At 32.6% G+C, this 12808-nt stretch overlaps 3 protein-coding genes across 4 annotated transcripts; 1 reads left to right on the top strand and 2 right to left on the bottom strand.

Annotated features, from left to right (window-relative positions):
- Nucleotides 1-1173: 1173 nt before the first annotated feature.
- Nucleotides 1174-3167, bottom strand: LOC107901100 (glycylpeptide N-tetradecanoyltransferase 1). The gene is made up of 2 exons (XM_016826972.2): nt 2942-3167; nt 1174-2724 (listed from the first exon to the last, which is right to left on the bottom strand). The coding sequence occupies exon 2, from the start codon at nt 2679-2681 to the stop codon at nt 1377-1379; it is 1305 nt and encodes a 434-aa protein (XP_016682461.2). The 5' UTR covers nt 2682-2724; nt 2942-3167; the 3' UTR covers nt 1174-1376.
- An 89-nt stretch (nt 3168-3256) lies between these two features.
- Nucleotides 3257-7042, top strand: LOC107899953 (THO complex subunit 6). 2 transcript variants are annotated; one of them, XR_005914529.1, is made up of 13 exons: nt 3257-3596; nt 3701-3732; nt 3845-3943; nt 4176-4252; nt 4583-4628; nt 4952-5012; nt 5102-5155; nt 5272-5352; nt 5706-5745; nt 5901-6009; nt 6387-6497; nt 6610-6726; nt 6802-6967. XR_005914529.1 is itself a non-coding variant. In XM_016825686.2 (13 exons), the coding sequence occupies exons 1-13, from the start codon at nt 3402-3404 to the stop codon at nt 6889-6891; spliced, it is 1116 nt and encodes a 371-aa protein (XP_016681175.2). In that variant the 5' UTR covers nt 3316-3401; the 3' UTR covers nt 6892-7042. The 2 variants fall into 2 exon arrangements, 1 of the variants encoding a protein (XP_016681175.2); XM_016825686.2 differs by having other exon boundaries at nt 3316-3596; nt 5901-6013; nt 6802-7042.
- Nucleotides 7043-9448: 2406 nt separating this feature from the next.
- LOC121218296 (EPIDERMAL PATTERNING FACTOR-like protein 5) lies at nt 9449-10609 on the bottom strand. The gene is made up of 3 exons (XM_041095328.1): nt 10314-10609; nt 9970-10007; nt 9449-9876 (listed from the first exon to the last, which is right to left on the bottom strand). The coding sequence occupies exons 1-3, from the start codon at nt 10414-10416 to the stop codon at nt 9649-9651; spliced, it is 369 nt and encodes a 122-aa protein (XP_040951262.1). The 5' UTR covers nt 10417-10609; the 3' UTR covers nt 9449-9648.
- Nucleotides 10610-12808: the final 2199 nt, after the last annotated feature.

Here is a 12808-nt window from a genome sequence, read left to right as displayed (position 1 = left end):
AAGATTCTTGGATTTGTGGACAAAAAGCTAAAATAATAAATGTCATCACTCATCACCATCTTGAGTGGAAGGGGAACAACCCCTCCAAGTCTTTCGAAAGTACTCTGAATTTGTCCCCCTCCCTTATTTGTTTAATCTAAGAAACAAGATTGGCATATTTAAGGATTGAAACACGGGGCCCTGGGGTTGCCGTGGGCTTCTAGATATATTACAGATGTCTTTGAGGGATATAATTTGGGCATAAAACAGGGTTTGGTTTTTTCATCTTTGCCATTCTGACAGGATAGAATAGAATGTCCCCTTTAAGGATGCAGTATGGACCATCATTTTGCCACTTACATACCAGCCAATCAGTCATCATCATCACTCATTCCCAGTGATTCTTTGCCATACACTCAAATTCCTGATACAGGAAATTGTTGAATGGATTGCCAAACTACTCATGCTTTTAAGTGATAATTAAATTGATTTTCAGTAAAAAAAGAAAAAAGGAAATTGAACTCAATGACTTATATTCCATTTCCCGTTCATCTTGCTCAAGCCCTGAAATCAATTCACCTCTCTTTCCCTTTCAGTTCATTTTAGCTCACCAGTGATCGAGTTTATCTGATACATCCGCGTACATCTTCAGACAGAAAAAAACATTTATAGAAATAAATATATTCACATTTAACATATAAACAACCTGTAGGAGTCATGATATGTGTTGAACTTGTGATGGGGTGCAACAATGAAAGTGAAAACCATGGGTAAAAGGCTAAATGATGATGGGAATAAAGACTAGAAAGGGTCATCATCCATGGGCCCTAGCTTACCACCTCCCGGGTCAGAAATATTCAATGAGGACGACCTCACAGTTGAACAAAGTAACTTTCAGTGCAATTTGCAAATCTGGCAGTTCTGATGAAATGGTTGGGACAGTTATAATTTGCTCTGAGAAAGGTACACTGATGAGCAGAGCCAACATGAAAAAGCTATAAAAAACCATTTGGATAACTTATGTTAATTATTTGGGCAATAAATGCTTCATTCCCCTTCAGCTCAAGGTCAGGTTGATCAAGCAAAAGCTTCATTACCAGATAAATTAATGAAATCTTTAAAGGAATTAATCAAGTGAAAACAAGGACAATGAGTACATAAAGCAATTGGAAACGGTGTGAGAATTGTAAAACATTGAAACAAACCACATGCATAATCTCAACATTATTGGTGTCCATGGAACAATATGGATTGTCAACCCAATAGCAATATTGCATTTGCCAACGCAATTGCTCTTTCATGCACTGCAAACCAGATCCTTGACCGTGGATGCAGCGGAACAAGAAATATGATGCAACCCAGACCTAACTGCAAGACCAAAGCTGAAACATACCAACCTATAAGAGTACAAGACCGAGCTCTGATGTTCTCAAGGCATTTTGTATCCGATAATTATACAGGTAGTAGTGAAGTTGTCCATCACCTGGCCCAAATTTCAATTCCTTGAGGAAAGACTCATTATGCATGACATCCAGTGCGTTGAATACATCAAAATCCTTCTTCTTAGCAACAATAAGTGCATCATTCATCAACTGAAGCAATGGAGTCTTGGTGGAGACATTGTAGTAAGAGTAGGCAGCTTTCAAAATTGAATAGTTCTGGTTGCCAAGAATTGATGACGGAAGTGTGTAGAAACTACAGAAGTCAGTTATGTCATGCGTCTTTGGGCTCTCGACCAAGTAACTGTCAATGACATCCTCAGTAGGAAGAAGCCAGTGCTCCACATCATTCTCATCAAAATCTGGAGAAACAACAAACTGGCTCAAGTAATTTCTAAGCAACCTAGTGACAGCAGGGACATCACGAAGCTCCATCTTTCTAAATCCAGGGGTGGCTGGTTGATCAGGTAACTTGTAAAGTTTAATGGTTCGGCTCATCGTCATCCTAGGCCCAAGCCTAGAAAAGCCAACATCAATAAGCTTCTTGGGGTTTAGTGACCTATGCCAGTATTGGCAAGTAGTAATTGGTGTTGGAAGAACAACTCCAGCAGTATAAGCTGCTTGCCAAATATTCTCCAAATGAACTCTCCTAGTAACCTCCTTAATCATCACGGGAGCAAGTCTCTTTGATCTCAGCTTCTTATGAACACATAAGAAATTGATCTCTGCCATTTTCACAACTTCATCACGCACCCTTATTCTCGCAGGCACACCAGTAATGAAGGCAACAAGCTTCTTTGATGTCTTAGCACGGACCCCAATATGCCAGCTCTTGTAATAACCAGGAGGGCGCAAAGCCCACCTAAGAAACTCCTTGGAATAATTGAACCTAAACATATTCTCATCATCCTCAACATAATTGTTCTTCAAAAGATTGTAAACCTCATTACAAGTCTCTTCCGAATCCATATCACATGTGGTCCATTCATACGGACTTGGAAGGTTATAAGGTTCCTGTTTGACTTCAGACAATGGGGTTGGGGGCTCAATTGGACCTTCAGGCAAACTTGTGTCCCCAACATCCTTAAATTGACCAACTGGCTGAGTTTCCCAAAATTTGTGTTTCTTTGCTAAGGACATTGAATCCTGAAACCTTCGAACTATGTTTTCAAGTGAGCTATCATCTTTGGGCAACGGGTTAGCCTCAGAAGTATGATCTGGGTTTACTTGGGGAGAACCAGGGGGTGAATTGTTATCAGTCATTTCAGGCAATCAACTAACCTAAGCTATTTTCTCAATTATATACCTGGATCAATAGAAAAAAATGTCACGAAGATCCAAGTTAAAAAACTAAGCAAATAAAGCACATCAACTAGCAAAAACATCGACTCTAAATCAATCGAAATTATTAAAATAAAATAAATCTGTAGCAACAACATTAGCAAATGAATTACAAGATAATATAATGAGAAAAGAGATCTGCAAGATGAAGATGAAAAGATTATGAGAAACGCATAACTTACTCGATTTCAAAAGGCAAAACTTTAGCAGAATTTGAATCTGGGGAAGCAGGGATTTTTAGATAAGAAATTTTAAAATTCAGATCTCCACAGCGTCAAGTAATATAAATATTAATTTTCTTTCTCGGATTTATTTAGGCAAAGGGGGAATGGTTAGGGTTTTCTCCAAGGCAGCGGCTTTGAAGATGCCAAAACTCTTTGATCTTGGTAAATTTTTTGCTCTGACACCGAAGAAAACAGTGTATTTTCTTTGTTAACCAGATAAACGACATCGTTTCCTTTTGTTATAAACCCAAAAGGCCCATAATAATATTGGGCCATTTTTGAGGCTACGACATCAACGCTACGCCGTTTAAAAGCTCTCCTTCAAGCTCTGGGAGTTTTCAGTGAGGTGAACCGAAGGCAGAGCTGCTCGGAGCTCCATACACGATCCGAACCCGATAGAGATTCAAATTAAAGGAGAATGTGCGGGGACGCTACAAACTGGGACGAAGAAGCATATAGGGAGAGTATATTAAGGGAAAGAGAGATCCAAACTCGAACAGTATTCCGAACCGTTTGGGCTCCTTCCTTTAACCCTAAACCGGAATGCGTCGTGGTCGCCTCCAGCGACGGTTCCATCGCTTCTTACTCCATTTCTTCCTGTGTTTCCAAACACGTGAGTATTCCTCTTCCTACTTTTTCATATCATCACCCCCCAAAAGAAGAATGTAATTGAAAGAATAGAAAAAATTCTCACCTGCATTTCGCGTTTGTTTGCAGCCGATTGGTTTCTGCAGTGCTAGGGCTCAACGGTAAAATAACTGTTTATTCGGTGCACTATTAAGTTAATTAACGAATTGATTACTGTTTCCAGTTTGAGTGAAAGTAACCGGTTGTGCTTCGGGTTGTGGTGGAATTTGATAGGTTGTTACCGGCTGAGCCGGAGGGTTTCCTTGAAGGGCATGATGGACCTGCGTATGACGTGAAATTCTACGGCAATGGCGAAGATTCTTTGTTGTTAAGGTTTAATACAATATCTTGCATTTGATATTTTTCTCCATTTTGGTTGCATTTAATCGTGTACATGAAATGTAGGAAATTGTTTTATTTAGCATTGTTGAGCTTATTTGAAGCTTAAGCTGAATTCTTCCATTGTTCATTGACTTGACGGAGTTGGACTAGAGCAGGAGCTTATTGCTACTGGTTGGTGAACCCTCAATTATTATACATTACAGTATAGACTTCATTTTTGCAGTTGTGGTGACGATGGTAAAATTAAAGGATGGCGGTGGAAGGAATTTACTGAATCTGAGGTGCCTATTACCTTTCAAGGTACCATATTTTGGAACTGTATAGTTTGTTTTTTTAAACTAGTTAGAGTTTATGTGAGACCACCATTTAATGCATGAATTTAACGTGGAAGGGATGAGCATAGTGTCTTTAGTCTTTACCTTTTTGTCTTTTAGTAATCTGAATATTTCTTTTAGCTTTAAATGTTAGCCATCTGGTTTTCCAGTCATGGTCTCTGACACTCAAGTAAGCAAAGACAAATGGTATTTCCTGTCATTTAAATGCTCTGGGTTGGAAACACAATTTTGTGTGTATTTTGGCCTAGTTGTCTACATGTCATAATTTGCCAATTCAGTTTTGATGTTTTTGCAGGAAACCATATGAAGCCAGTGCTTGATTTGATCAATCCACAAGATAAGTGCGTAATCACAGCTTATAGTGGATGCTCTTGTGCGCATTAATGCATATCCTTTGACTTCTTCATTAATAGTCAATCGTAGATTCTCATTCCATTAGCTCTTTTCACTCTTGTATTATGTGAGCGATCTTTTTTGAGTCCAAAAATTAGTTGTAATTTCTATCGTAGAGTTAAGCTGACTAAATGTTATTTTCAGGTCTGTTGTTTTTTGTTTTGGAAAACAATTAGGTCCCGGAAAAGGAATTACTTGTTATCGTTCTATTCTTTAAAATCAACTTAACTTCCCCTTTTTTTGGTGTGTAACATCTAATTGCTATTCCCAGAGGTCCATGGGGTGCTCTCTCTCCAATTCCCGAGAATAATGCCATTGCTGTTGATCCTCAGGTTTTTAATACCTTTCCTACATTTGCTTATATTTATGGAGAATTATGAATTATGAATTTATTTCTTCTTTCCACTCTCCGCTAAAATAGGGGGGATCCATCTTTTCTGCTGCTGGTGATTCTTGTGCATATTGCTGGGATGTGGTATGTTTTTGTTCAAATGAATCTGTTCCTCATGTTCTCTCTGAGAAGTGGTTGGTTAATATTCTCCTTTTCCATTAGATGTATCTTTAAGTTCTGTTTCTGATGGAACTTTTCAGGAGAAGAGTGAAATCAAAATGGTATTTAAGGGACACACAGACTATTTGCATTGTATTCTATCACATGCCTCTTCCAGTCAGGTCAACTTTTCCTCTCTTCATGATTCTTTATTTTGGTGGTAAATTTAATTTTGCATTTAGATAGCAGGATTAGGTATCCTTACTGCCCTAGCTTAATCCTTTTAGCTTCAGTTTGGGTTTCTTTTTGACAACAAGACTGAAAGGAACTTGTTTTTGGGTTGCCATTTTATTGATTCAATCAAGCAAAGGATATTTATCCTATAACAATAATAGTACTCTTAAAAAGAGGTCATGATGCGCTGATGGTATATGGTTTATGCTTACTGTAGCCATCTATGCATCTAAGGTTGAGAAATGAGAATTTGAGATACAGAGCAACCTTCTTAATCTATCTCATCTTTGTTCTTTTTCAGATTATAACTGGATCAGAGGATGGGACTGCACGAATATGGGGTAACAGCGTGTGTTCTTATTTAAAAGGGTTAGAGAGAGCTAGTTTGTTGTTACGTTTCTACTAACGACTCTGTTATCTTGTTCTAGTTCTAGCTTCATTTTAACAGAGTGCTGTGTCACCTATTGCAACCTGACTAATATATGGTTTTACATAGATTGCAAAAGTGGTAAGTGCATTAAAGTAATTGACCCACTAAAGGACAAGAAGTTGAAGGGGCGTATCTCTTGTGTTAGTTGCATTGCTCTAGATGCAAGTGAGAGCTGGTTGGTAAGACCTTAAGTGGTGAAAAATCTTTATATGTTTTTGTATTACTTCGGAGTAAAAATATCATGCAATTATGATACTGCTAGACCCACTAAGATTTGGCCTTCCTTTAAGTTGGACGAAAATCCTGTTTTTAACTGGGGGTTGTGACCAGTTAAATCGCTTAGAACTCAGTTACATGAGTATTTTCTCTTAGACTCCAGCAAATGAAGTCTACCATAAATTTTCTTTTCAGGAGTGATTCTTATTCTGGGTCTTATGAGCTCTTATTTTTGCCCATGCTAGTGAAAGATCTTTCGAGTACCTATCAATTATATTGATTCTGATTTGTTGTTCCCGAGTGAACATGTTTTTAATCAAGATTTGAACTGGACAGGCATGTGGCAGTGGCCGAAGTTTGTCAGTTTGGAATCTCACTGCTTCTGAATGCATTTCAAGTATTTCCAACGGTGCATCCATACAGGACGTGGTGTTTGATAACAATCAAGTAGGTGGTAGATGGTTTTCTCAAGCAGACCAAATTCACACAATGTTGTTCTTAGACTTGTTCCGTTATTTCCACCTAATAATTGTTAATAATGTTTATGTTGCCATTTCAGATATTAGCTGTTGGTGCAGACCCTGTGTTGAACCGTTTCGATATGAATGGAATGATACTTTCCCAGATACAATGTGCTCCTCAATCAGCGTTTTCGGTCTCTTTGCACCCGTCTGGTGTATGTTCGGTCTCCATTTTTGGTTAATGTATTAATGCTTTTTCACATTCTGATCTTAAGTTTTCTTCTGGTCAGGTCACTGCAATCGGGGGTTACGGGGGTCTTGTAGATGTGATATCACAGTTTGGAAGTCATTTGTGCACTTTCCGTAGCCATTGTGTTTGAACTATAATGAAAATGGAGATGGAGATGTAAAAGAGCATACATATTATTGTTAAATTTGAGATGTAGGGCTTCACTATAATCATTTTTAATTCTCTTATTTGTATGATAAATTTACATAGAAATGGATGGAAATGGTTTTGGTTTTTGGGTATAATTGTGATTTGAAATCACGTCACAACTTGGGTTCACTTTTAAATATTTTTTAACTATTCTTTAAGCTTTCCTACGATATTGTCTACAACTTATAATTAAAAGTTATGATTCACTAAGAATTTATTAGCTGAAAATTAATATTCGCCATGATTTATTTTTTTATTTAATTTTTTAAAAATTATTTGATAATTCATAATAAAAATTAAATGAAATATATTTGATAATCCATAATAAGAAGTAAATGATAGAAAGTTTCGGTGAAAATAATAAATACTTGATGTTGAATTTTTTTAACACTATATTATCTTTTAGGTATTTTTATTTTAATATTATATTATCTTTTAAAGACTTCTATCTTTATCTTTATCTTTAAATTTTGATTTTGTTTAAAATAATGTGAAATATTTTTAAAAAAATAAGAATATACATAAAAATTATACTCCTCACTTAATTTTAAGTAATATATCAAACAAATTTTATAAAATTGCGCTAACATGTTTAATTGATATGGGGTAAAATTGCCATAGTAACTTTTCTTTAATTTAATGTCATTGTAATATATATATTATTGTAAGGTTTAAGATTCAAAGTTGGTATGGATAGCTTACTTATAATTATTATTTTTAATAATTTTAAATAAATATAATTTAAAATCATAAGTAAAATTTGAAAGGGTTAGATAAATTTTAAAGATTTCATGTAAGAAAATTAAAATATAAAGCTAAATAATATTATCATAAATATAAATATTATTTAATATCATTAAGATAAATAATATTTATCTTAATATTTCTGTTTGTTATCATTAGATCTTTTAAAAGATATTATTATAATTTAAATTTAAATTTAAATTTAAATTTAAATTTTGTTTAAAATTTTACTTTTAATTATTTTATTAAATTAAAATTTATCATAAAATGTGTATTATTTAATTTAAATGTAAATGTAAAATAACTAGATACATAATTTTTTAAATTTTTAAAAATTCTAAAACAATCTATATAAATGTCCACAACTATTATATAAACTTATTTTAAAGAATAGTGTTTAAATTTTTCTTTCTATGTTCTTATTTTCAATTTTTTTCTATGTTTCATCAACTATATTAAATTTTTAGTATTAAATTTAAAATAAATTATATTTTAATTAATATATAGAATTAATTTGTGCATCGCATCGGCCAAAAAAAAACTAATATATATTATAGGTCAAAACTGAAAATTAAAATAAAAAGTATAGTACTTTAATATTTTCAATTTACAAGTGATCCTAACGCATAAAATGGATAAATTTTTCATTTAGATCCTTTAAATTTTTAAAATTTTAAATTAATGAAAGTAAAATTACACTTTGTCCCTCTAAAAATGATAAAAAATTTACTTAATTCTTTAAAAATTATAAATATATAGGTTATTAAAATGATGAAATGATATTTTTATAATAGTAAAAATTACAATTTAATTTCGGTCCCCTTAAAAAAAATTTATGGCTCCGCCCCTATATATATATTTTAAGCATGTGCTAAGTTATTTTTGTATTATATTATACATGTAATATTTTATACATTTATAATTCAATTTTTAGAGCATAATTTGATGCATTATTCTTAGATTTTAACAGATTTATGTATATGTTTGTCATATTAATTATTGATTTTCATGTCATGATGTGTTTTACAAGTATACTATTATAATTCAATTTAAACTTGAAAGAATAATTTAATTTGTTATATTGATTCAATTTAAAGAAAAAAAATTTGGTGAGATGAAGTGTTAATCATTTTTTATGAGTAAAATTATATAAATTTATATAAAATTTACATGCTAATAATTTATATTATATATTTTAATTTGCGACATTTCTAGTTATTTTCAATCTATTTTCTCTTTTTCATGTTTGAATTTATTTCACAATTTTGCATTGTTTCAAGTTTTAATTTATTTAAAATTTACAAAAATATGAAAAAAAAAAACACTCTTCAAAAAAGAAATAAAAATAGAAACTTCAAGATTAAATTACTTGCGTAAGTAGTGTTAAATATATCGATGATTCTTCATTTCTTAAAACTATTTTTCATAAAAAAATACATTAAAAGTTATCAAAAATTAAATTTTTTCTAATTTTAAAATTTTGGATACTTTTTTTTATTTTTCAAAATTTTATGAACTTTTTGCTTTTTTTATTTAAAAAAATCATATTTTTATTAAATTGGTATCTTTAATTCCATAGGTGGAAGGTTATTTTCATTTAAGAAAATATTATTGATATATTTTTATGTGAAATTCAAACGAAATAATATTTTAATTAAAATATTTTTTATTTAATAAATCATAATCAAACTGTTTCAATATTTTAAAGAAGATGGCGTACTGAAGCTTAGAGTGCAAAAGAAAATAGAAACATCACAAAAGAAAACATGTTATTCATTAGTGAAGAGTAGGTAGATTTATCATAAACCGACCATGGATTTGAAACCTTTTCAATGGAATTTCTACCTCAAAAGATTAGCACCCCAAAATTTCTTTCTTTTCATTGGAAGAAACAAAAAGAACGAGTGCTGAAATAGTTGGTAAAGATTGAACTCCCAAGGCAGGCAGCAACATTTTATGGATTGAAGAAAGTGGAGTGACATTTGCATTTCCATCCTTCAGGCTCGTAATTGGTATACTGAGTTCGGAGCTCCTTAGAAGTTGCCGGGATTTGAGTGGCGATACAGGGCGTGCACCCTCCGCATTTGCGTTGACAGTTTGGTGGCATTGACCCTATTCTTCCCATAATTCTTCTATTTGTCTTTTCACCCAAGTAACCTCCTCCACCACTGCTTTCAACAACCTAAAAATCATACATATTTAGCATTATTCATTCCAAAAACGACTCCGACACCATTATTCAAGACTTAGAAGAGCAGAAGAAAGAGTGATGAACCTGTTTTGAGTTAAAGCCATCTCCCAACAACTCTGGAACTGATGAACTTTGGATAGTTAGTAAAACACCAGAAAAAGAAAAAGGAAATAGAGAAGCTAAGGTTTCAAGTTCAAGGGAAAAGTAGTAATTCTGTGACTTAATAATCTATTATTAGAATATATAATTCCACACATTATAGAAAAAAGATTTAGGGCTGAGCGGCCATTTCTTTTATTGCTCAAAGTGTTGGAAGAGAAAAAGGGCTGAAGATAGACAAAGAAAACGATACGATTTCTAGCAAAAGAAGATGGGAATCAAACAAATGTATAAATTACTAGAAGAACAAAAAAACTATAACAGCAAACCTTGTTGAGGAGCAACATGATGAGAGGCAAGAAACCTGGTTGATACATGAACCCACGTTATTATCTGCACAGCAATGAGAAAACAACGCATTCTTTGCTTCATGTTCTTTTACGAAAACGGCCAAATAATGATGAGATGATGATGGTAATCTTTCTTATATTAGAGAGAGAGAGAGCGAGGTGGGTGTTTCTTGAGTTCAAGAGAACGAAGGAATCGAGAATAAAAGATTTGGAAAGGGAAGCTTGTTGAAACAAGCACCAGAAACATTTTAAAACAAATTGTGAAATACTGCTTCTATTCAATTTTCTGTTAATTTTATCAAATATTTTAAAAATAATCGATGTGTTTTTTTTATGAATATTATATATTTTAATCCTCCATTTTTAACTGTTTTTTTCTTTTAACTCTTAAACTTATTTTATTTGTCAAATCACCTCAAAATATATGGAAATGTTATAATTTGTTAATTTTGTTGACATTGAATATGGATGTCACGCTAGCAGTTAATTAAAATTTTAATTTAAAAAAGGTTAAAAAATTATTTTAAAAATGATTAAGATTATTAAAGAAGTATAAAAATTATAAGAATATATTTTTTTAATATTTTTAAATTTTAAAAAATTAATTAATTGTTGACGATATGTATGCCACACCAACAAAGTTAACAAGCATTAACTTTTACATTCATTTTGGACGACTTGGTAAACAATGCAAACTCAAGGATTAAAGGAAGTGAAAATTAAATTGAGGGTTAAAATGACATTTTTTTATAAAGTTGAAGAATAAAAAAAAGTCATTATGCCCTTTTAAAATGTCAATATATATATCTTGGAGTTCTACATCTATAAAATGATTAAATATAATAAAAACCTATATGGAACACCCCCGATCTGACCTAAGAGTTTTGGCTAAGTCGAAAGCGTTACATTCGATTACTGAAGTAATCCTATAAATCTCTCTTTAAATTTGTGAAAAGATTTATTTGAATCTTTATGAATTAAAAATAAAACAACAAAAATCATTTATTAAAAATGGTAGTTTTTTAAATCAAAATAGCATACAAATATCAGAGTATTGACTAAGTGTCATGCTTTAAAATAGATAACTAATCAATCCCAAACTATAAGATATAAAAGCAAGAAATTAATAATTACAATCCCGAAAATAAATAATAAATGAAAATTTTTTAATAATAAAACAAGCTACTAATCAGAGAGTCCTCTAATGCCATACCGAGTCCTATTTTTCTGCGTTACATAAGAGGTAAAGGAAAAAGAGGAATGAACTTACAATGGCTTAGTGTGAGACTAACTTATAAATCATTATATATAATTGCACAAACAGAAAAATATAGAATTGATAGCTTAATAGCGAGTTAAACATAACATATGGAACATATAGTAAGTCAATGTATATACAGTTTATGTATGATGTAATGTAGATGCAAATTTTCCACCCGTCCATCCTATCCGCCCTCAAGCATCGCTCGACACACCAACAACACATATCAAAAACTAATCATCCCAAATTTCCCAGTGAAGATGGTTGTTCGCTTATCATTGGTGACGATGACTTTTACTACAATAACTCACCATTACAATTTCCCGATTTTGATGGCTTTTTACTACAATAAACTATCATCATGGTCTACCCGATTTTGATGGCTTTTTAAACTACCATCCCGACTTATCCGATTTTGATGATATTGTCGCCTACTTTATGCAGTACTGACTTTCGCCATGGGCTTAAATTGCCACTATCTCTTACGGAACTCCTTCATCCTCTGTACCCAATTCCATGTAATTATACACATATAATTTAGCATATCATGTTTTTCAACATTTGATGCTACATTTGATATATTAAACTTATCATATAACAACATGTGTTTATGCACTGATTCACATCAATTTCACATAAGTTATTAATTTATGAGAATTAAAACAGTATGCATATACAACATCTTCATGTGATTTAACATACTTAGTTTGGCTAACACATACATAGGTAGGGTTTGCATTTACAGGGGTCGCACCTAAGGGTTCGCACACCTACCCATGCTAAAGTTCGCATATTAATCTATAATGTTCGTATACTACAGTTCGCACGAGCATGGTTCACATATAACAACATAAAGGGTTCGCATGTTTCAATATGTAGGGTTTGCATGTAACGACATTTAGGGTTCGCATGCAATATAGGGTATGCATAGTACACATTAAGGGTTCACAAAGATATAAACTAGGAGTTCGCATATAACACGACTCGCATTTAACACATATAGGGTTCGCATATAATAACATAAAGACTCGCATGTAATTACACATAGGCTCGCATGTAATAACACACAGGCTTTTATGTACAACAATTTAGGGTTCGCATATAATAACCTAGGGGTTCGCATGTTTATTCAGTGTGCTTGCGTACTTATTCCTATATAGTTTTGCACATAGGTTCGCAACTAGAGGGTTCGTCTATAAGGGGTTGTATACAA

Source organism: Gossypium hirsutum, chromosome D06 (assembly GCF_007990345.1).
Source record: "Gossypium hirsutum isolate 1008001.06 chromosome D06, Gossypium_hirsutum_v2.1, whole genome shotgun sequence".
In the NCBI taxonomy this organism is placed as follows: domain Eukaryota; kingdom Viridiplantae; phylum Streptophyta; class Magnoliopsida; order Malvales; family Malvaceae; genus Gossypium; species Gossypium hirsutum.
The sequence above is the reverse complement of the archived record's forward strand: the minus strand, read 5'-3'. Positions and strand labels throughout refer to the sequence as shown.

Excerpts from the sequence above, each read along its gene's own strand:
- LOC107899953 (XM_016825686.2), top strand. The coding sequence starts at position 3,402 with ATGTGCGGGGACGCTACAAACTGGGACGAAGAAGCATATAGGGAGAGT. Across the intron at positions 6,498-6,609 it reads TGGTGTTTGATAACAATCAA|ATATTAGCTGTTGGTGCAGA; the intron begins GTAGGTGGTAGA and ends TTGCCATTTCAG. Across the intron at positions 6,727-6,801 it reads TCTCTTTGCACCCGTCTGGT|GTCACTGCAATCGGGGGTTA; the intron begins GTATGTTCGGTC and ends TCTTCTGGTCAG.
- LOC107901100 (XM_016826972.2), bottom strand. The coding sequence starts at position 2,681 with ATGACTGATAACAATTCACCCCCTGGTTCTCCCCAAGTAAACCCAGAT.
- LOC121218296 (XM_041095328.1), bottom strand. The coding sequence starts at position 10,416 with ATGAAGCAAAGAATGCGTTGTTTTCTCATTGCTGTGCAGATAATAACG. Across the intron at positions 10,008-10,313 it reads TCATGTTGCTCCTCAACAAG|TTCCAGAGTTGTTGGGAGAT; the intron begins GTTTGCTGTTAT and ends AAAGTTCATCAG. Across the intron at positions 9,877-9,969 it reads ATGGCTTTAACTCAAAACAG|GTTGTTGAAAGCAGTGGTGG; the intron begins GTTCATCACTCT and ends TATGATTTTTAG.